At 42.5% G+C, this 23114-nt stretch overlaps 2 protein-coding genes across 10 annotated transcripts in view; one reads left to right on the top strand and one right to left on the bottom strand.

Annotated features, from left to right (window-relative positions):
* TRAK2 (trafficking kinesin protein 2) overlaps nucleotides 1-1114 on the bottom strand; it is a 61079-nt gene extending 59965 nt beyond the window's left edge. For 5 of the 8 annotated variants that reach the window (XM_016187030.2, XM_060194138.1, XM_007520505.3 and 2 more), the window contains exon 1: nucleotides 977-1114. The gene's annotated coding sequence lies outside the window, so the exon portion shown is untranslated. Of the gene's footprint in view, nucleotides 1-509 lie in introns of all 8 variants that reach the window. The other 3 variants (XM_060194137.1, XM_060194141.1, XM_060194136.1) reach the window with 3 other exon arrangements.
* STRADB (STE20 related adaptor beta) lies at nucleotides 1006-22705 on the top strand. 2 transcript variants are annotated; one of them, XM_060194142.1, is made up of 14 exons: nucleotides 1006-1142; nucleotides 1314-1595; nucleotides 5656-5756; nucleotides 7717-7797; nucleotides 11956-12055; nucleotides 15038-15159; nucleotides 16156-16264; nucleotides 17763-17886; nucleotides 19295-19466; nucleotides 19778-19882; nucleotides 20048-20141; nucleotides 20254-20292; nucleotides 21089-21131; nucleotides 21889-22024. In XM_060194142.1, exons 3-14 carry the CDS (start codon nucleotides 5745-5747, stop codon nucleotides 21890-21892), a joined length of 1005 nt encoding a protein of 334 aa, XP_060050125.1. In that variant the 5' UTR covers nucleotides 1006-1142; nucleotides 1314-1595; nucleotides 5656-5744; the 3' UTR covers nucleotides 21893-22024. The 2 variants fall into 2 exon arrangements, with proteins under 2 accessions (XP_060050125.1, XP_007520566.1); XM_007520504.3 differs by having other exon boundaries at nucleotides 1013-1142; nucleotides 20048-20292; nucleotides 21889-22705.
* Nucleotides 22706-23114: the final 409 nt, after the last annotated feature.

Below are 23114 nucleotides of genomic sequence, written 5' to 3'. Positions count from 1 at the left end.
TGTCTCTCTGTCCTATCCAACAATGACGACATCAATAACAATAATGACTACAACAATGAAAAACAACAAGGAAGCCTGGTGACTGGCTGAGAGCTTTCAACTGTTCTGTCTGATCCTTTCCATCAGGTGAATACCATTCTGTAAAATGACAAAACACTGTCTTCCAAGCAGTTCATTCTTGCTGAATACCTGAGACTTGTTGAACATTACTTAATCTCAAAAATAGAAAGCTGGAATAACTGTTGACATGACCAACTGTTTTTATCCCTGCCCTTCCCCACCACCCAATGCCCTTCACAGTTTATTTTCAAGTGTTCCACCACCACCACCACCACGAACATGCTATTTGGAGATCACTGGGGCTCAGATTCCAATTCTACTGCAAAGATTTGAAGGTCAGGAAAAAAGTACTTAAGATTCAAAATAAATCTATACATACGGTTGGTTTATTAATCTATTGGGGCGAGGGGGGCAGAAACTGTCCAGACACAAGGCGCGAGGGCACTGACCCGAGGCCCACTGTTACTGTCACCCGTACACCTTCCAGGCGATCTTGCAGGTGCTGAGAAGGGCACCTGCCGGGAGCCATCACTCGCGCCGAGGCTCAGGTCAGCTCTTCTGGGAGATGGGGTGATGTCCAGCTGCAGACCAAGTGGCCTGAGCGCGGAAAGAGCTTGTCCCAGATGCTCTCCCCGGCTCCCCCTCCCCGGCAGACGGCCGGAGAGGCTTAGCTACCGCGCAGAGCCGCCTGCCGCCCAGGACGCGCCCCGGGCCCGGGATGTGCGGACGTCCGGCTGCTGCTGCTGTTCCCGCGGCCGGGACCGAGGCCGGGCGCCCAGCCCCGGCGAGGACCCACCCGCGACCCCGCTCACCGCGCGAGCCTCCCCGGACCGGGAGGAGCACGGGGCCGCAGCTTCGCCCGCTCCAGGCGCCGTGGCCAGGGCTGCCGCGGGTCGTGCGCACGGAGGATACTCACAAGAGCTGCCCCGGCATCCCGCGTCCTCCGCCCGCGCCGCGTGAAAAGAGGAATCTCTTAGCCGGCAGCCCGAGGGGCCGCCCGCCAGTAACTGCCCGGGCGTGGCGGGGACCAGCGAGCTACTTCACATCATCATTCGGCGACTCGACTTTTGCGGCGACGCCGGGTCAGTGACAGCCCCTCCCCCCTGTTCCCCCCCCCCGCTCCCCCCCCTACACACTCACAATTTGGGGAGAGGAAAGGAGACCCACTCTCCCGTCAACCTCCACGGTGCCCGCGTGCGGCCTGCCGGGAGTTGTAGTTTCCTCTTGACCACGCCCCCTTATTTTCTTCGTAGCATTCAGACCTTCGGGTCCCGCCCCACTCTCGAAGGTCCCGCCCCTTCCCTGGGGGGCTGGAAGGCGGAAGGCGGAGTCGCAATCCCGGGGCCCGCCCGGGAGGGCCAAGTCCCAACCCCAGCGTAGTCCTGGACAGGGGCAGAGTTCCTGACCTGCCGCCCCAGTCCGGGGCGCGCCGCCGTCCAGCGCTCAGCGTTCAGCGTTCAGCGGCCCCTCTGCGGGGCGTCGTCCGTGCCCGCACCGGCCGTCGGGGGACAGTAGCTGGCGGTGCTGGCAGCCTGGTAATGGAGGGCGATGGGCAGGGAACTGAGGCCTGGGGCGCCGGGCAGAGACGTGCGAGAGCGGCCGGTGCAGGGTCACGGGAGCTCGGCCCCGGAGCCCCGGAGCCCCGGAGCTGCAGCCCGGCCCGCACCTTGCAAGCCGGGGAGGCGGCGGCGGCTGGGCTCCGCTCAGGTGCGCGGGGTCTCACCTGGGGCCGCTTCCTGCGCCCCAGCCCCGGGTCTCTGCGCCACCGCCTGCAAGAGGACCCTCGAGCACACGCAACGCACTGTCCTGGGAATTTAAAGCCACTGTGGGGCTTTTCCCTGGTGCAAGGCGCTTCCCCCCCCCCCCCCCAACAAACAAAATAGAAAAAACTACAACCTGTGACCCAGGACTCTGGCAGCGCCTACCTGGAGCAGGACCGGGCACACAGTAGGCACACTGTCAGTATTTTTTTTGAAAGCGTGAGTCACGATGCTAAGTTTGGAAAATTCTCCCAGTTGTGCGTCGCTGTAATTTCAAGGGGTGTTAGGGGTTCCCCCAGATCAGCTTGGAAAACAGCCCTTTTAAAGATCAACAAAGAAAGTTAAATATTGCCGGAGTTTAGTTTGGTTTGGTTTTGCATTTCCCGGAACAGTGACCTCTGTCGAGTTCTATAAATAAAATATACCCCCCAGATTTTCACAGAACACGTTATTAAACTTTTCAGATTAAAGCCTCACAGGAACCATTCTATTACGGGACACATTTGTTTATAAAGCTTTATCCTACAGGTACAAGGGACCACTGATACCACTTGTGACTATACCTAGAAATATGTTTCTTAAGTATGAGTTAAACATTTACAGTCATACCTAGTGAACGAGTGTGCGAGAGAGGATTATGACAGCAAGTCTCTTGCTCTCCTCTTACCGGTGCAGCTGCTGCCTTGACCTCAAAATGTCTTGTAAAATTAGCTCTTAACAGTCTAGCATGTGTAAAGGGAAAGTCTCCGGGATTAAGTCAGTGGTATGAACAGCCCTTTTAATACTAATTGTTTTCACAGACTGTTTCTCTTCTGAGTTTTTCTAAAAGATAGTAGAGTTCAACGTTATTTTTTTGTTGTTATTTAAGAAGGAATCTACTGATTTTTAAGAGGAGAAAGCAAGAAACAAAATCCCAGCACCCAGAAAATCTGTTTAATTATGATATCCTTGCCTTTCTACCCAGAACATAGCCTGACCCATGATAACCACTCACTAAGCATTGGTGGAGTGAATACAATTTCTCTGAACTGTGTAGTGGCTCCCCCACCTGTGTGTGTGTGTGTTTTCTTTTACGTGGCTATTTCCTTAAAATGGATAACTAGAACTGCAGATTTCACTGAATCAAAAGCTAATACATTTTAATATATATATAAGATTATTTTCATGATTTTCAAAATACTTCTTTTTTTAAAAAATATTTTGTTTATTCCCTTTTTGTTGCCCTTGTTTTATTGTTGTAGTTATTATTGTTGTCATTGTTGTTGGATAGGACAGAGAGAAATGGAGAGAGGAGGGGAAGACAGAGGGAGGGAGAGAAAGACACCTGCAGACCTGCTTCACTACTTGTGAGGCAACTCCCCTGCAGGTGGGGAGCCAGGGCTCGAACCAGGATCCTTGCTCCAGTCCTCGTTTTTAGTGCCACCTGCACTTAACCCTCTGCGCTACAGCCCGACTCCCTCAAAATACTTCTAACTCATCTTCCAAAAGAATCTTTTTTTTTATTATTTTTATTTTTATTAAAGGATTTATTTATTTATTCATGAAAAAGACAGGCAGAGAGAGAGAGAAAGAACCAGACATCACTCTGGTACATGTGCTGCCGGGGACTGAACTCAGGACCTCATGGTTTAGAATCCAGTGTTTTATTCACTGCACCACCTCCCGGACCACTTCCAAAAGAATCTTAACCATATTGCACTGCTGTCAGTAATACTTGAGTTCACCTTTCAGATTATATATATCCCTGATTCATATATTACACTGGTAGTTAGTACTGGAAGGCAAAGTACCTCATTTGATCTTAGTTACCCCAGGAGATGGGCAGGACAGGCATTGAGTTTCCCATTCTTCTTCTTCTTCTAGCGTTTGCCCTTCTTCCGTAGCCATTCAACAGCGTCAGGTAGAGCCTGATGTAAAGTTTCGAGACCTCCTTTGAATCTGGAGAGGTGGCAGTCGTTGACTATGTGGGTCATATCATAGTCTGTCTGGAGCCGCAGGGGCAGTTCGGGTCGTCTCTGGCTCCCCAGCGATGGAACATAGCAGCGCACTGGCAATGGCCTGTTCGATAGCGATTAAGGAGGGCCCAATCATAATGTGCTAGGTCAAAGCCTGGTTGACGCTTGCAGGGGTCTGTGTTTGTTCTTTACCTCAGCTGACTGCCAGCTCTGTTTCCAAGAGACTGGAACAGAGAAGTTCATTATGCAACACAGTAGTAAAAGGCAAAATAATCATATCCTTTCAGCATCTTGCTTCTGTTCTCTAGCTTTGGTCTGTAGTGAACATCCTGAATAAATATACATCTTTTCCTTGGGCATTTGAAACACTAGTACTGTCCAGGCTGCTTTTTTATTCAGATAGACAGAGAAAAAGACACCATAACAGCTTCCTTTAGTGTCAGAGATCTCCCATTTAGTGACAAGATTTGGACTTGGACCGCACCCATGCCAAAGCACATGCCCTACCTGCTAAGCCATCTCTTTAGCTCTTAGTAGTATATTTATAGCTTTTTGAATCTGGGGGGGGGAAATGCTATTTTAAATCCAATGCTACAAAGTCTTCATAAACTATTCAGATTAATACCCTATTTGTGAAAGTGGATATTTGTATCATAATGTGCATATATTTTACAACTGTCAATAATTACAAGAATAGAATTGAGAGTTAAACATCGTAAGGATATATATCATCAGGCTTGGGGGATACTCACCCAGTGTAGCATGTACTTTACCATGAACAAGGCCCTGGGCTTGAGTCCTTGGCCATCATGTGGGAGCACCAGGTAAAGAGGGAAGTTGTAGTATCTTTCACTCTGCTCCTATCTTTAAAAAAAAAAAAAATTGGGGGCGGGGTGGTAGTTCAGGGGATTAAGTGCACTTGGCTTAAAGAGCAAGGATTAGCATAAGGATCCTGGTTTGAGCCCCCTGGCTCCCCACCTGCATGGGGGTCACTTCACAAGCAGTGAAGCAGGTCTGCAGGTGTCTTTCTCTACCCCTCTGTCTTCCCCTCCTTTCTTGAGTTTCCTCTGTCCTGTACAATAACATCAATGGTAACAATAACAACAACAACAAGGGCAACAAAATGGGGAAAAAATGGCTTCCCAGGACCAGTGGATTCATAGTACAGGCACTGAGCCCCAGCAATAACCCTGGAGGCAAAAAGAAAAAAAAAATCCACTGGGGTTGGTAGAGTAACATAAGCACAAAGCTCAGCAAAAAACCCTTGTGCCAAAAAGTTATGTCACCTACATAAAATACTTTCTTTTTTTCTTTATTGGGAGGATTAATGGTTTATAGTTAATAATAAAATACAGTAGTTTGTACATGTGTAACATTCAGTTTTCCACATAACAGTTCAACCCCCCTAGGCCATATAAAACATTTTCACATGAAAACTGAAATGACACTTTTCTCTTTTTAAACGTAAGGCATCAAGAGACATTATGAATTTCCAGTGGGTTGCTAGTCTGATTATTTCTCCAAGTTGAAGGCTTCAGAAGGGGATGTATTTGCAAGCGGCATCATTTTTAGCAACTGGGAGTCCATCTTTCCCATGTGCTTGGGAGTCTTTTAAAAACAGTATAACAAAGATTGGGAGGAGGGGCACAGGTATTTTGAGGCTTTGAAAATATTCAGAACCTCCTTTCAATTTCACTCTGCCTTGAAGTTGTGATGTCAAATCTCAAACAGCATTCAGCAAACAAAAATGCTCTTCAAAGATATTTTTCAGGAATTTTTCTTTGGACCAAAGAACAATTGCCTTGATTTCACATGGGTTTATGACTAGTTCTTCAAGAAACATATGTATATCTAAATTACTTTGCCTTTGTTCTTAATAGGAGGATATTTCTACATCTTGAAGCAAAAGCAAACATCTCCTTTGGAATACATGGATTTTTCCCCCTAGTCTCTGAACTAAAGCGACTCAATGTCTCTTTTGGTAAGTTTTTGTTAACATGAATTTGTATGATGATATGTAGTTTACAAATTCTTTGATGCATGATATTTCTTTTAGTATTCAAAACTGTGAGTGATTGACATGGCAGGATATAAGCCTCAGTTTGAGTTTGACCCAAGTTGCAAAGAATTAAAGACAGAGCTCAAACTTATATCTGTTAATCTGCTCCCTCAGTTGCCAAGACTGAGAGGCTGATCTGTGAGGTTAGGAGACTGTTGTTAGTTACATGGAAAATACAGAATGCATAAACTTTTATGTCTTAATGTAAAACTTTTCTACTTAAAAAGAGAGCTTTTAGGGAGTCGAGTGGTGTTGCAGCAGGTTAAGTGCATGTGGCACAAAGCACAAGGACTGGCGTAAGGATCCTGGTTTGAGACCCCAGCTCCCCACCTGCAAGAGAGTCACTTCCCAGGCAAAGAAGCAGGTCTGCAGATGTCTATCTTTCTCTCCCCTTCTCTGTCTTCCCCTCCTCTCTCCATTTCTCTCTGTGCTATCCAACAACTACTACATCAATAACCACAACAAGGGCAGCAAAAGGAAAAATAAATAAATTTTTTTTTAAAAAAAAGAGCTTTGGGGGGCCCAGGTGGTAGTGCACATAGTGTGAAACACAAGGACTGGCTCAAGGATCCCGGCTCCAGCCCCCGGCTCCTCACTTGCAGGGGGGTTGCTCCACAAGCAGTGAAGCAGGTCTGCAGGTGTCTATCTTTCTCTCCCCTTCTCTATCTTCTCCTCCTCTCTCGATTTTCTCTGTCCTGTCCATCAGCAATAACAATAACAATGAAAAAAAAAAAAAGATGGCCAGCAGCATAGTGTAGGCGCCAAGCTCCAGCGATAGATAACCCTGGAGGCAAAAAAAAAAAGAGCTTTCACATCTGGAAAATACTTGAGGTGAAACATCTCTCTCTCTTTTTTATTTCTTTATTGGAGGGTTAATGTTTTAAAGTCAACAGTAAATGCAGTAGTTTGTACATGCATAACATTTCTCAGTTTTCCACACAATCAGCAAGCTATTTCAATTATTCTTCTGTTGGTAATAAGTAAAGGACTGAAAATGAGTCTATCTTTAGTCCAGCAAAACTTTATTCAAAACATATGCATTGAGTAAGATGTGGTTGATGGACAGGTTTGCCAATCCCTTAGCTAAGGGATTACTTAAGTAGAAGTAGCAACTTTGTATCAATTTATAAATTGGATAAGATATATATATTTATTATTACTATTGTTTTTTTTCCTCCAGGGTTATTGCTGGGCTCGGTGCCTGCACCATGAATCCACTGCTCCTGGAGGCCATTTTTCCCCCTTTTTGTTGCCATAGTTGTTGCAGCCTCGTTGCGGTTATTATTGCCATTGTTGACGTTGCTTTGTTGTTGGATAGGACAGAGAGAAATGGAGAGAGGAGAGGAAGACAGAGAGAGAGGGGAGAGAAAGATAGACACCTGCAGACCTGCTTCACCGCCCGTGAAGCGACTCCCCTGCAGGTGGGGAGCTGGGGGCTCGAACCGGGATCCTTACGCCAGTCCCTGCGCTTTGCGCCACGTGCGCTTAGCCCACTGCGCCACTGCCCGACTCCCTATTATTTTTTTTAATAGAGTACTACTCAGCTCTGGCTTGCGGTGGTGTGGGGAATTGAACCTGGGGCTTTTGTAGCCTCAGGCATTGCATAAGCTATATAGAGGCATTTAGAGAAGAGAGGACAAATAGTGACAAAGAAACTTATGGCAGATATAAAATAGTTTTTTAAGTACCTGGCTACTTCCCCCCTCCTCTTATATATTGAGTACCCTTGGAGGTGTGGATCCTGGCCTCAGCCCCAGGTTCTTGTGTGCTGTCATTTCTCCCTGTTCCCCACCCCATCACCAGACCTTTCTATACCTACATACCACCTCCTGCTAGTTTGTGGCTTGCTTTTCACTAACTTAAAGTATTTCTGAATTTCTAGGATTGTTTCTGTACTTCAAGAACACCAGTTGAGTCACTCCAGCCTGAAAAGCAGTCTAAATCTGGTATTCATCAATATTTGGTAAGGAAAGGGCTGAATGCCATTGATAATTCCTCCTTTGCCTTCTGTAGTGCCACTCACTTTCATTTTTTCTATGTCTTTTTATTTTTTCCTTTTTTCCCCCCAAAAATTTATTTATTAATGAGAAAGATAGGAGGATAGAGAGAAAGAACCAGACATCACTCTAGTACATGTGCTGCCAGGGTTCGAACTCATGACCTCACACTTGAGAATCCAGTGCTTTATCCACTGCACCACCACCTGGACCACTCTCCTATGTCTTTTTCTCTCTTGGATGTTACACTATTTTTTCCTTCCTGTACTCCCATCATTTTCCAAGAGAATGTAATTGAGCTCTTGTCTTTGTCTAGATAGGTTTTCTCTGAGCAGTCTCACCTATTCTTATAATATCACTTGCTCATACTGTTCTACAGACACGAGGCCACCCTGGCATCAAACATGATTAATAATTCTCGCAACTTTCCCTGTAATCCAGACTCTTTCCTGGGTACCAGAACTGTCTCCGAAACCCTCTTGTTAGAGTTCTCTTTTTTAAAAGAAGTATTTATTTTCTTGTTTATTTCATTACATAGGACAGAGAGAAATTGAAAGGGTAGGGGGAGATAGACAGACAGACCAACTGACCAGCTTCCCTGCTTCCCTGCTTCCCTGCTCATGGAACTTTTGTCCTGTGTGTAGGGAGCAGAGCATGTGCACTCAGCTGTGTGTGCCACTACCTGGCCCCTCTGACTAGAGCTTTCAAAGGCATCTCTATTCAGTCTGAGTGAAACTTAATCCTCTCTTAAATTTTGCCCACCTATAACTGCTTTGGCTACTGAAAACAGATCTACTAAATCACCCTAATTAGAAATCTAACTTCCATTGGTGATCTTCTTCTTCTTTCTCTCTTCTTCTTCTAATTCTTCTTCTTCTTCTCCTTCTCCTTCTCCTTCTCCTTCTCCTTCTCCTTCTCCTCCTCCCCCTCCTTTTTTTTTATGTGTTTGTTATTGATTTACTAATTCTCAAGTCTGCTAGTCGCCAGAGGTAGTCTTCATTTGAGTGTGAGGTGGTCTGTGAGAGAAGTGTTCTGTTGATGTTTCCCTTACTGTTGCCAAGGGAAGGGATAGTGCACAGAGGTTTCAGTTTGGCCATGTGCTCACCAACACTCGTTCTTCCCTTTCCTTTCTTCCCTTTCTTTCACTCTTTCTTTCTTACTTTCTTTTTAATATTAGCCATCCTAATGTGTATGTGGTGATAACTCATTGTAGTATTTATTTGCATTTCCCTACCTAATGACTAGTGCTATGGAACATACTTTTATGTTTATTAGCCACTTGTATGTCTTCTTTTTTATTTATTAATTATTTTTATTTTATTTTACCAGAGCAATGCTCAGCTCTGGCTTATGGTGGTACAGGGGATTGAACCTGAGACTTTGGTGCCTCAGGCATGAGAATCTCTTTGCATAACCATTATGCTATGGAAGGTCTGGCTTCTGTAATTGCTTCCTCGCTGAGACCTGTGTTCTTCCTAAGGGTGCTGTTATTTTGAGAAATAAATTTAGCTCTTGGACCCATTCTGAGTTTATTTTTTAGAGTTTTAGGTAAGAGTTCAGCTTCTGCCTTTGCATGTGGCAAATCAGTTTCCTCAGACCCATTCATTGAAAAGGGGAGAAGGTAGTAGGAAAAGGCACACTGATGCCTGACCACAGCACACTGCTAGGTGTGCTGGTGATGATCACCCAGAGCTGATCTGGTATAAAAGGGGAAAAAAAAAAAAACGAGAGAAAGTTTTTCAGGATGCAGCAAGACTCTATATCCTTCTATCTACTCATTTTGCTTCTGTGTATGAAACTTAGTATCATGCTTTTATTTTAACAAGTTCTATCACACATCTTGACTGAGGCTTCCATGTTATGAGCCTGATATTCTTAGCAGTATGTATAGGTTTTTTTTTAACTTAACATAAGATTTTTACATTTATCTCTATAAAATTTTACTGACCTGGATTCATTCTTTCATGTTGTCTGGATGATTTTGAATTACAGCTTGTTCATTCATTATGGAACTGTGCCTCACAATGGATAATCTGTATTTTAATGAAAACATATAAGCAGGATTTTTTCATTTTTAATAATTTGTTAAAACCCTTAACTAGAGCAACTAAAGCGGTAGCTTGTGACTGAGCATGCTCTTTGCATGAGATCCCGGGTTTGATCTGTGGCACCAAGAAAAGCTCAGCAGGAACTCTTACCATGTTTTTTTTTTGTTTGTTTTCCGGTTCTCTAACCAGAAATTCCGTCTCCAAAAGAGACGGAAGCTTGTGCTTGGATGACTTACTCCTTGTAAACCCAACCTGTCTTGTGATTTACTGTGCTTTTTTAAGTCACCACAGTTCATCAGCCCAATAGTTTGACATTCGACTTTACTAGACACCTACGTCACACTTGGTCCCTTAGTTTTCCATCATTTTAAAAATCAAATCAGTGTTCCCATTCTGGTGTCTCACGTGAGTGCTACTGTATCTGCAAACTTGACATGTAACCGCCTTGGGTTTGGAAGTGTGAACCTGTTGAAGACAGCCAGTTCTGGATTTTTCTGCTTATTTCCAGCTTATGTGTCCCTTCTAGTTTAAACAAGTTCCCCGATGCCAATGGGAGCCAAGTAGATTTCATACCATCATCTGGTGACCTGAACTGTGAGCCTTCATTCTTGCACCTTGCACACTGGCCTTCCTGTGACAAAAGTACAAGCTGAACTTGAAGGTTTTGAAAATTGGCACACGCTCGTCTAGCTCATAAACATTTTCTGTTTCCTAGATATGTTCTATAAATATGAAGATTTAAAAACCACCTCTTCTAAAGAAAGTGACTTGTTTAGATTTCCTTCTTCACTGGGATTATTTCAATAAATCGTGTGGAATGTCGACTCAAGTTCATTTTATCCTTCTTGAATAATATGCAGTTTTCATGAACTTATATATTTTTCTGCTCTCTTAAAAGTTTAGCTCAAGAGCATGTGGAGGCAGGATGTAAAAGTAGTTAACACAATTCCTAGCACATAGTAACGGTCATTTCTAACCCACTTCTTCCTTCTGTGTCACCCTCAAGGGCTGTAACAAGATTCCTCCCAGCTGCTGCTGCTAGTACAGACTCTTAAGTGTCTCTTAGCATTTCCTCCTGGCTGTCATATGATACCAGTGGTGTGCCCTCTTCTTTCTCCGTGTCTGCCTACTATCTCACTGCCACTGGGATATTGTGCAAACCTCAGACCCCGAGTCCAAGCCACTCCACGAGACCCCGAATTGCCACAGAGTCATTACCGCTGCACCCTGCTCCTTCGTCTTTTGAGGCTATTTTTGTTTCTGACCTCCTATCATGAAAATGTTCTTCTGTGAGCTGGGGAGATAGCCTAAAGGTCATACAAAAATACTTTCATGCCAGACACACCAAAGGCCCCAGGTTCTGTCTGCGGTGCCACCATAAGCCAGAGGTGAGCAGTACTCCAGTACCAGCAAACTAACAAGAACCTCTTCAGTGATTTTTTTTTTCAATCTCCCTTTTTTTTTTTTTAAGTTTCATTTATTCATAAGAGAGATAGGAGGAGCGAGAGAACCAGACATCACTCTGGTAGATGTGCTGCCGGAGATCGAACTTGGGACCTCATGGTTGAGAATCCAATGCTTTATACACTGCGCCACCTCTCGGACCACCTCTTCAGTGATTTTAATAGGCTGAGGTGTGGAATTGTTCCATGACTGTTACCTTCTCCACTAGTTAGCAGGTGTCTGTTCTGTTTGCCTAGTGGATATAATTCACAACCATGTGAAATAAGAACACACCAGGGAATATCCCTCTCCTGGTCTCTGTATTTCTTTCATTTGTGTATTTCTGAAGAAGTAACAAGATTCAAAGCAAGGCCTAAGAATCTTTACTGGAGATTGTGTTGGACTGCATTCTTCCTTGCTTGTAAATCGGCTTTTTCTGGCCTCCCTTCCTTTATAAGCGTTTGCTTTCTAACTACTCAGCTGTTAGCAGTTATAACCTCCTTTTAGGTCTTAAAACAATCTTAAGCCACCTTCTAGTGCCTCCTGAATGAGCATTTGCATTTGAAAATTCAGTCTTAAGTATTTTATTTCATGTTTCTACCGATTTTGTCTTTGTCTTATAAAACAACACAGGTTGATGAGCCAGCTCATTGCTGGCCGCCTCTGTCCACTCAGGCCAGTGAAGCGATCTGCTCCACCCATGCTTCACACTATGAACTTCAAGTGGAAATCGGTAATGACCCTGAACTTCATACACATGGCCACTGTTGTTAGAAATGACACTGGTGCGCACATAGCGTGAAGCACAAGGACCGGCATAAGGATCCTGTTTTGAGCCTCTGGCTCCCTACCTGCAGGGGGGTCGTTTCACAAATGGTGAAGCAGGTCTGCGGATGTCTTTCTCTCCCCCTCTCTGTCTTCCCCGCCTCTCTCCATTTCTCTCTGTCCTATCCAACAACGATGACAATAATAACAACAATAATCATTATCAAAACAATGATGAAACAACAAGGGCAAAAAAAGAAAAAAAATAACCTCCAGAAGCAATGGATTTGTGGTGCAGGCACCTAGCCCCAGTGATAACCCTGGAGGCAAAATAAATAAATAAATAAAAATAACACTGGTGGTAACATGGTCACTTTGTAGCACTTCATGCTGTCGCCTGCAGCATGAAGCTGGTGATGATGACATTCAAATGCTTGCATTACTTTTCTGTCAGTCCTAAAATAGTAGCCCAGTTGTTTTGAAGATTACTGTCTTGAATTTTTTTTTTTTTTTTATTCCCTTTTGTTGTCCTTGTTGTTTTATTGTTGTAGTTGTCGTTGTTGGACAGGACAGAGAGAAATGGAGAGAGGAGGGGAAGACAGAGAGGAGGAGAGAAAGATAGACACCTGCAGACCTGCTTCACCGCCTGTGAAGGGACTCCCCAGCAGGTGGGGAGCCGGGGTTCGAACCGGGATCCTTATGCCGGTCCTTGTGTTTTGCGCCACCTGCGCTTAACCCGCTGTGCTACAGCCCGACTCCCTACTGTCTTGAATTTTGAGGCATATGTGTTGAAGCAAGCACTAGGATCTAGAATGGTTACTTTTTGATACATACTTTCAGAGCAGGAAGACACTGAATAATCTAAAAATTTGTTCTGTCTTTTTTTTTTAAAAAAAATCTCTTTTTAAAAATATTTTTACTTACTTATTAGATAGAGACACAGGTTGAGAGAGGAGGGGGAAATAGAGGAGTGAAATAGAGAGACACCTGCAGCCCTGTTTCACTGTTTGTGAAGCTTTCCCCTGCAGGTGGGCACCAGTGGCTTGAACCTGTGTCCTTGCACACAGTCATGTGGGCATTAAACAGGTACACCACTGCCTGGCCCCCTTAGTTCGGTCTTTATTGTAGGGAGTTTGTACTTTAAGTCTATAATTTATACTGAGTGTGAATTAAAATCCTATCACATAAGTCTTTCCAGTCAGTCCTTTGACTTTCTTTCAAGTTTTTTACTTTCTTTCAAGTTAAATGCTTGCCTAACATTCCAGTTTTAGTTGAAGCCTTTCTTAGTTAAGTTTGGAACAGGACGTGAAACATTTGCTCTGAGTACTCAGAAATATCACTTAAACTCTACAAGCAGGTGCTAATTGAGGAGCTAGGCACATAAAGCCATGTGTGACACAGTTCACACCCTTCCTAGAAGTAGGAGTGCATTAGATAGTTTTGTTTTCAGCACAAACACTAATATACTGAAAGTGTGTGCTCAGTGTTAGGGAAGTGAGAAGATGGAACATCTGGAGAGGCAGGTTTGGAACACTGTCTAGTGCTTGCTTTTGTTTAAAAATGGAGAAATTGAGGGGGAGTGGGAGATAGAGAACAGGGGAGAGACACTTGCAGCCCTGTTTTTTGGTTTTTGTTTTGTTATCACTGAGCTTGGTGCCGGCACCACAAATCCATGGCTCCTGTTGTTTTTTTTCCCCTTCATTTTTTACTATTTTTTTTAGACAGCTTCTTTTTAAAAATGTTTTAATCTTTATTTATTTATTTTGAATAGAGACAGAGAGAAATTGTGAGAGGAGGGAGAAATAGAATGGGAGAGAGACAGAGAGAGACCTGCAGCCCTGCTTTACCACTGTGAAGCTTTCCCCCTACAGGTGAGGACCAGGGGCTTGAACCCAGATCCTTGCGCACTGTATTGTGTGCGCTTAACCAGGTGTGCTACCGCCTGGCCCCCCTTTATCTTTGTGTTTTATTTTATTTTATTTTATTCTATTCTATTCTATTTGACATGACAGAGAGAAATTGAAAGGGGAAGGGGAGGGAGAGAGGGAGAGAAAAAGATAGACACCTGCAGACCTGCTTCACTGCTTAAGAAGTGTCCTCCCGGGAGTTGGGTGGTAGCACAGCGGGTTAAGCGCACGTGGTGCAAAGGGCCGGAGTAAGGATCCCGGTTCGAGACCCCAGCTCCCCACCTGCAAGTGAGTTGCTTCACAAGTGGTGAAGCAAGTCTGCAGGTGTCTATCTTTATCTCCCCCTCTCTGTCTTTCCCTCCTCTCTCCATTTATTTCTTTCCTATCAACAATGATGACAATAAGAATAACTACAACAATAAAACAAGGGCAACAAAAGGGAAAAAATAAATATTTTTTAAAAAAGAGAGAGAAGAAGAAGAAGAAGTGTTCTCCCTGCTAATGGGAAGCTGGGGCTCAAACCCAGATCCTTGTGCATGTTAACATGTGTGTTTAACTGAGTGCCCCACTGCCCAGCCCAATTATCTCACAGTTCACAGTTTCAACTATTAGAATGATCATGTACTGTTACGAAGTTGTAGACTTAAAACATGTTTCTATATCTGGAACAGCTTCTCTATACTTATTAGCTTCTCATATATTTCCTTGGATGTTGCTTATTTTTAAAAGATTGATTTATCAGAGAGAGAGAAGAAAAAAAAACACTAGAGCATTGCTCTGGCACAGTGAATTCAGTACCTTCTGCTTGAACCTCACAGTCCCTTGCCAGTCATTGAAATTGGATTGTTTGTCACCTAGTGAAAAAGTTTCTTCTATACCCTGCATATGAGTCATGTGAAATTAAAAGTACTGTTAATACTTGCACTTAGTGGCCTACCTTTTTATTTCCTTAAAGAGAACAAGTTTAGATTTTGGTGAAGCCCAGATTATCATTTATTTTTCTTCTTCTCTGACTACTAATACAAGTTTTACATTTGATGTAGGGAGAGGATTTGACAACCTGACTTCTGTCCATCTTGCACGACACACCCCTACAGGAACACTGGTGACTATAAAAATCACAAATCTGGAAAACTGCACTGAAGAACGCCTGAAAGCTTTACAGGTAACAAAACATTATCCCCCGCCCCCATGCATTTACTGTGTCTCTCTGAGGAGTTTACACGTGTAAGGTTTTTCTCTCAAATTAATAGTCTTTCTGTTAAAGGAAGATTTCTTTCTTCTAATCAGCATATGATTACAGACTGAAAAAAGCACTTGGGGACTGGGGAGATAGCATGATGTTTACGCAAAAACCTTTCATGCCTGAAGCACAGAGGTTGCAGGTTCAATCCCAGGCACCACCATAAGCCAGAGCTGAACAGAGATCTGGTTAAAACAAACAAACAAACAAAAAACACTTGGGAAGTGGAAGTTCTTATAGATGAATATCACATTCAAAATCCTGATCTGGAAATTTCTGTCTTATTAATTTTGTTGTCACCCTGGAACAGTTATTTTCAGAGAGAAAGAGAAAGATACCACAACACCAAGGCTTTTCCCACGTGAGCGCCAGGCTTAAACCTGGGTCCTGTGAATGGGAAAGCATGTGTGCTTTCAAGAGAACTGTCTTGCTTGCCCTGACCTGGAGATCTATAACATTTGTTCAGTCTAATAACAGGTACTGATATAAGGAAGCAGAAAAAAAAAAAAGCCACAGTTTTTCATTCAGTTAAGTACAATTAAATTTTGAGTTGACAAATTTAGCAGAATGACAATTCAGGGATATTATAGTGCCAATTTAATCTTTACATGTTTCTGTCTTTCTCTAATGGGGCAGGAATCTGGAGAGGTGGGGTTCCAGGACACATTGGTGAGGTCATCTGCCCAGGGAAGTCAGGATGGCATCATGATAGCATCTGAAACTTGGTGTCTGAAGGGCAGTAAGATATAAAGCAGGAAAAAATGTTTAATAAGCTGGAACCAGAAAGTAGGAATAGAGGAGGTGAGAATAGGGATCTTTGGGTGGAAAGAAGCTAGGTTTTAGGTTCATGATCTTAGGGGCCTGTGACTTTTGTATAAGATCATTTTTAATGTCTTGTCTCTTGTGTGTCTGTTCTAGAAAGCAGTGATTCTATCCCACTTTTTCCGGCATCCCAATATTACAACTTACTGGACAGTTTTTACAGTTGGCAGCTGGCTTTGGGTTATCTCTCCATTTATGGCCTATGGTAAGAAAACTCATTTTTGGATAAAAATAACTCATTGTTAGACTGAATGCTGTAGCTCTAAGGTTGAGTGAAATCATCAATTTATGATCCATTACTTTTTATTTATTTTTCTTTTAGTAGTTTTTTAATATAATTTTTATTTATAAAAAGGAAACACTGACAAAAACCATAGGATAAGAGGGGTACAACTCCACACAATTCCCACCACTAGAACTCCGTATCCCATTCCCTCCCCTGATAGCTTTCCTATTCTTTTTTTTTAATACTTATTTATTTTCCCTTTTGTTGCCCTTTTTATTGTTGTTGTAGTTATTGTTGTTGTTATTGATGTTGTCGTTGTTGAATAGGACCGAGAGAAATGGAGAGAGGAAGGGAGACAGGGGGGAGAGAAAGACAGACACCTGCAGACCTGCTTCACTGCTTGTGAAGCGACTCCCCTGCAGGTGGGGAGCCGGGGGCTCAAACTGGGATCCTTATGCCGGTCCCTGCACTTTGCGCCATGTGTGCTTAACCTGCTATGCTACCACCCAACTCCCTGCTTTTCTATTCTTTATCCCTCTGGGAGCATTTAGTGGTTTTTTTTATGGAATATAGTATATAACATTTTGTACATTTTTAGAGTGAAGTTTTTTTTTTTTATTTCATTACTTTCATCTTGTACGTCTGGTAGACAGCTCTAGAGTTCATGATATGTATTTCTGCATTTAGTTCATGTTGAATTTTAGTCTTCAGAAGAAAGGTGGGGTTAGTATGATGTGTGAAACAGTCACTGCTTCTCTGAGGAGTTCATGCCTTCATACAAGCTGTCTCCTTCCTTGAGTTTCCTTTCTCTCCTTGAACAGAGAACTAGTACTTTCTTTAGGAAGAAATGATCTTGACGCCTGTGCTCAGCGTGCTGTGCCTGGCACCACTTCACTACAGTGTAAACTAACTGCAGAGTGTTACCAACAGCCATGTGCCTGTCACTTTTTACTGGACTTGAGCTTCTTGAGAAACTATTTTTAATTTTGGTGTCCCTAGGTACTCACATAGTACTTAATACAAGGTAATGTTCAGTAAGCTAGCTGAGCAAAAGAATGGATTTGATTGGTTTTTTTTTTTTTTTTAGGACAGATTTTGTGAATTGCCTCTAGATTTTTACACAGAGTAATAATGGGAATTGTTTGTGGAAATAGATGAGAGTTGGGGGTAAGAGCATTGTTCGGATATGTGTCTAGGGAGATGAGAAACCGTAACCATGTGTCAACAGCTGCTCTGAACACCAAAACATCCCCAATAAACTGAGAAACAGTAATAATGGGTTCATTCACTTCCTTTCCTGATAGCTAGAATGTTATTAGAAGGAACATTTTAAAGACACTCGAAGGAAAATCACCTTTGCATAGGGAAGTGCTCAGACTCTTACAAAGTAAAATATATATATGTGTGCGCACATTTGTGGTTGGCGAGATCATTTTGCTTCATTAATGATTGTTAAGATGTAAGGGGTTTCTTTCAGGTTCAGCAAGCCAGCTCTTAAGGACTTACTTTCCTGAAGGAATGAGTGAAATTTTAATAAGGAACATTCTCTTTGGAGCAGTGAGAGGACTGAACTATCTGCACCAAAATGGGTGTATTCACAGGTATTTACTTACTTCATTTTGTAAAATGGGAGTGTTTTAGTGGAGGAAGTCTTTAGGGAGCTTCTAGGAGGAACTGATTGAGTACTACAGAGGCCGGAGAGGAAATGTATAAATGAAAGTCTAGGGAGGAAGAGGATTAGACACATAGTTTTATGTTGATTCACCAGCCGTGCTCATACCCCTTTGTGGGCCAAGAGCTGTTCTTGGTTCTGGGACAGAGCACCAGGAGCATCACTGTCTCAGTCTAATGCGGGATGTAAGAAGCAGCCTGGACTGTAAGCTCCAGGATGTGGGTGCTAGTTAGCTTTGTCTTGTTTTCCTTAAGCAAACAAAGACTCCTTTATCTGCCTTTCAGTCGTAGGTCATACTTATATCATATACAAATGACGACTCAGCTTTCCTTTGATTTAAAAATATTTTGCAGCACTTTGGGATCATCTCACTAAATATCAGTCAGCCTATTCCCAGGCTGTAGGTGCGGAAGTGATTTGTTGGTTATTAAAAAACAATGCTGTCCTAAGATATGTTGGAACTTTACTTTTCAATTCAGCTACTTCTACATTAGCTTGTTTTCTTGTTTTAGTCACCAAAAAAACCTCTTATCTTCCTACTGGTTTTGTTTGTTTGTTTTTGTTTTTTGGCTAGGATTCTGCTTAATTGAGGATTTCTAACAGGTCACATTCTAATTAAAGTCTTATTATTTTACCTCACTGTTGGCCATTCTGCTGTTAGTTTCCAAATTCTGTGGTAAATGAATATTGAAGTTCTTTTATAATTTATTTGCCAGCTAGGTGCACCTAGTAGAGCGCACACATTGCAGTGTGTAAGTACCCCTCCTCCCCACCTGCATGGAGGAAGCTTCACGAGTGGTGAAGCAGTGCTGTGGGTGTCTAATAGTCTCTCCTGCTCTCAGTTTCTCTCTCTGTCTCTCAGAAAGGAAAAAGTGCCCTCCCAGAAACAGTGGATTCCAGCATTCACCCTGGTGACCACAAAAGAAAGAAAAGAAAGAAAGATCTTTGTAAATGATATTCTGCCATGAGAGGCTACATTTTACTGGACATCATCCAATGAGAATTTTCTGTTTCTGGTATTACTGAGTTCATTGTAGACTTCTCAGTTGTTCTGCTGCAGCAGCCGAAAGTAGTAAAATTCATGATTTGCTTCTCTCCTGTCACCACATCCACACATGCAGTTTCCAGTTAGATCTTCCCTTGTGCTGATGCGGTCCAGTAGCAGAAAAGAGTTCACTCCCTGAGCACACCGCATGCATATTTATCAGTGCACTGCTGTTTTCTAAAGTATCATTCCCAAGAGAATGCATATGGATTTGTTTTCGCCAGACTTTTTTTTTTTTTCTTTCTCATTTGGCCCATTTACCAGTATTTAGGATTGTTTCTTCTTGTTCTAGGAGTATTAAAGCCAGCCATATCCTCATTTCTGGTGATGGCCTAGTGACCCTTTCTGGCCTGTCCCACCTGCATAGTTTGGTTAAGCACGGACAGAGGCATAGGGCTGTGTATGAGTTCCCACAGTTCAGCACATCAGTGCAGCCGTGGCTGAGTCCAGAACTGCTGAGACAGGTCAGGTGTGGTCATCGCGTTTGGGTTGTCTTTGTGTCTTGAGTGTCTTCTGAATTTGTCTGAAGGACAGCTGTGCCCTTATATTTGGATTGGTGGATGGCCTATTGCAAGACTTCTTCTCTCTTTCTTGTCAAAATCATCATGCTAGGAATTATTACGATATTATGCCATGTACTATATTTTGATTTCTCACTTAGAGGTTTGTTTATTTTTTATATGATTATTCACCATCCTTTATCATAAAATCACATGTATGTGACTTTTTCACTAAGTTCTTTACACTGAAGGACTTCACATGACTTGTCTTACAGGATTTACATGGATATAATGTAAAGTCGGACATCTACAGCGTCGGGATCACAGCATGTGAGCTGGCCAGTGGTCAGGTACCTTTCCAGGATATGCCTAGGACTCAGGTAAGAGCCACTAGAGCCCCTACACTCTTGACACTTTTACAGAAGTCCCCCACCCCAAGTGATTTCTGCTCAGTGTGTTTGCCAGGGATGTGAGGTCTTTATTCTTACTGCTGTTTTGATATTTTGCCTAAAAAGGGTTGAAGGAAAACTCCCCTTTTTTTCCAGATGCTGTTACAGAAACTAAAGGGTCCTCCTTATAGCCCATTGGACATCAGTATTTCCCTTCAGTCAGAATCCAGAATGAAAGAGTCCCGATCAGGTATAGACTCTGGAATTGGAGAAAGCGTACTTGCCTCCAGCGGAACTCACACTGTAAATAGCGACAGATTACAAACACCATCCTCAAAAACTTTCTCTCCTGCCTTCTTCAGCTTGGTACAGCTCTGTCTGCAACAAGATCCTGAGAAAAGGTACTATTGGCTACTTGTAAAGAGCATGAAACTACGTGTTTGTATTTTTTATAATTACCTTTTATTTAGGTATTGGATAGCAAGGATCAGCTTAAGGATCCCAGTTCAAGCCCCTGGCTCCCCACCTGTAGGAGGGTCGCTTCACAAGCGGTGAAGCAGGTCTGCAGGTGTCTTGTCTTTCTCTCCCCCCTCTGTCTCCCTTCCTCTCTCCATTTCTCTCTGTCCTATCCAACAACAACATCAATGGCAACAGTAAGGGCAACAAAATGGGGTGGGAGTGGCCTCCAGGAGCAATGGAATTTAGTGTAGTCACTGAGCCCCAGTGAGACAAAAATAATAAAGAAAGAAACAAATAAACAAATAAAACAGATTACTACCATAGCTGTATGTTAGCACTTGACTTTGGAAGTAAGATGTGTGCCTTATTTACTTATATTAACCCGTTAATGTCTAACATGGTTTCTTTCTTTTTTACTACCAAGGCTTCCTTGGGGTTTCACACCTGTGTGATTCCACCATTGCTGGTGGCTCCCATATCTTCCTTATAATCAGAACATGCTCGGTAGATGTTGGTCTGTGGACTAACCAAAAACTGGCTCTGGGACTAATTAATTAGTCAGGATTGAAGCTCAGATTTAGGCTTCCTGACATTCTTTTTCCTTTGAATGTTTTTGCTTTTAAATTTTTAGTGATGGGCTTTATAGTTCTATATCTAACTTCTAATGGGTCTCTAGGCTTTGAGCTCTGTATTTCAATATAAAATCTTATTTTTTATTAACTGTCTGTAATATTTCAGGCCATCAGCAAGCAGTTTATTGTCCCATGTTTTCTTCAAACAGGTGAGCTGATCTTTCTTCTGTTGTCTAGATATTTTTCACACATTTAAAAAGTTACTCCCTTCATTTTGTAGATTTGATAGAGCAGTCCTTATAAAGTCAAAAACAACAGAACTGCAGCCTGGGAAATGTCCCAGTGGATAAAATGCTGGGCTCTCAAACATGAAGCCCTTAGTTCAGTCCCTGGCATTGCCTTTGCTAGAGTGATACTCTAGTGCCATTTCTCCCCTCCACCCCCCCGTAAACAGTAAAGAAAAAAAACAAACCTTTTAAAATATTTTCATTCTGTAAGTCAAAATTAGTGAAAAAAAAAAAACAATATTATTGGATGCTGCTATATCCCTAGTTTTCGTGTTATTAAATTATTAAATGAATTGTAATAATTTTTCTATATTAGTGGAAATTATATATTTCTGACAAAACTTGTTTTATTTAGCTGTTACCTTGTTTTATTTGAAGATAACCAGAATCAAAGGCATTTTAATGAAAATACCTGAAAACAATTTTAAATATTCTTGACACAGTTTTCTCTCTTTTTCTTTCTTTTTTTTTTTTTTTTATCAGAGTACTACTCAGCTTTGCTCATGGTGGTATTGGGGATTGAACCTGGGACCTTTGGTGCCTCAGACATAAAAGTCTTTTTTTATAACCATTATGCTATCTCCCCAGCCCCACAATTTCTTTAAAAGTGACTCATTGCTAATAAAACTAATGTACCGAGTTTATGTACCATCAGTCTCATTTTGAGTGTCCTTACCAGATGAGAGAAGAAAGCCAGGATTCACTGCTTTCCCTGCTGCCTCCTGCTTCCCACAAGCCGTCATTACCTCTGCCTCTAGCAACACCATGGACTCAACTGGAGTGTGAGTCTCCTGATGAAAAAGACTGGGAATTCTAGGGCTGCTGGATTCTTTTGTCCTACATACTTGACACTTTTCCCCTGCTGCTTTTTATTCCATATTGCTAGGGTACAAATAACTAGAATTATACTTGAAAATGCAGTTGGGTACACTGGCAAATCCATCAGTTAAAACCACTATGTTCAAAGGAGCATAGCTGATAGCCCTTTGGTCAGCTCAGCCTCTTATTTTAACTCCAGGGAAACTCCAGAATTGTTCCCCTAGCTGTACTTAGTGCCACCCATTCTCATTTTTTTTTTCCCCCAAGCTGTGACTAACTCCTCTCCTTGATTTTTTTGGTCTGATTACTGAGCCAGTTAGTGTTTGTATTTTCAGTCAAACCCTCAGAGGACACTGCATTGAAGTGCATTCTTCTCTTCCAGTGTCTCAGCCATTCTCATCAGCTCCTGTGAGACAGACTAGCTCATCCTGTCACTGAACTCCATGTTTCTCTGTTAAAAGGGAAATGTTTGTATTTTCCCACTTTTCATCTGCTAGTAATTAACACAAATCAAACTGAGCCTCACTCACATTAAATGATTCACTTGAAATATATAGAAAAGTCATTTTCTTTTTTTTTATTTTTAAGGGGCTAAAGCAACACTTTTCTACTAATGTAAATTATGGACCCTAAATTCATGTACCCTGTGGGAACTCAGTAAAGCTTTATTGAATGGATATCATGTGTTTGTTTTCAATGGATCACTGCATAAAGCTAAAACATTGCTTCTATTTTGCCAAGGAAAGGACTTTCTCAAAAAAAAAAAGAAAGAAAGAAAAACATAACCTACATAACCTAGTAAATTGGAGACAACATGGTGTTTGATTCAATGAAGGCAGATGCTCCAGCAGGGAATACAAAGAACATAAAGACACAGAGATCTCAGTTAATGATATAACCTTATTAGTAGAAAAATAAAAGGCATATTGCAATAAGAGAGTATAGTTTGAACTGTGCTCAGTTGGGACCTGCCTCGGGTAATGGACTGACCTACCCTTCCCTCTCTTCTTTCCTTCCTTGCTTCTTTCCTTGTTTCCTTCCTTCCTCCCTTCCTTCCTTCCTTCCTTCCTTCCTTCCTTCCTTCCT

This window comes from Erinaceus europaeus, chromosome 7, assembly GCF_950295315.1.
Source record: "Erinaceus europaeus chromosome 7, mEriEur2.1, whole genome shotgun sequence".
Lineage (NCBI taxonomy): Eukaryota > Metazoa > Chordata > Mammalia > Eulipotyphla > Erinaceidae > Erinaceus > Erinaceus europaeus.
Note: the sequence above shows the minus strand (reverse complement) of the source record. Positions and strands in the feature narration are given on the sequence as shown.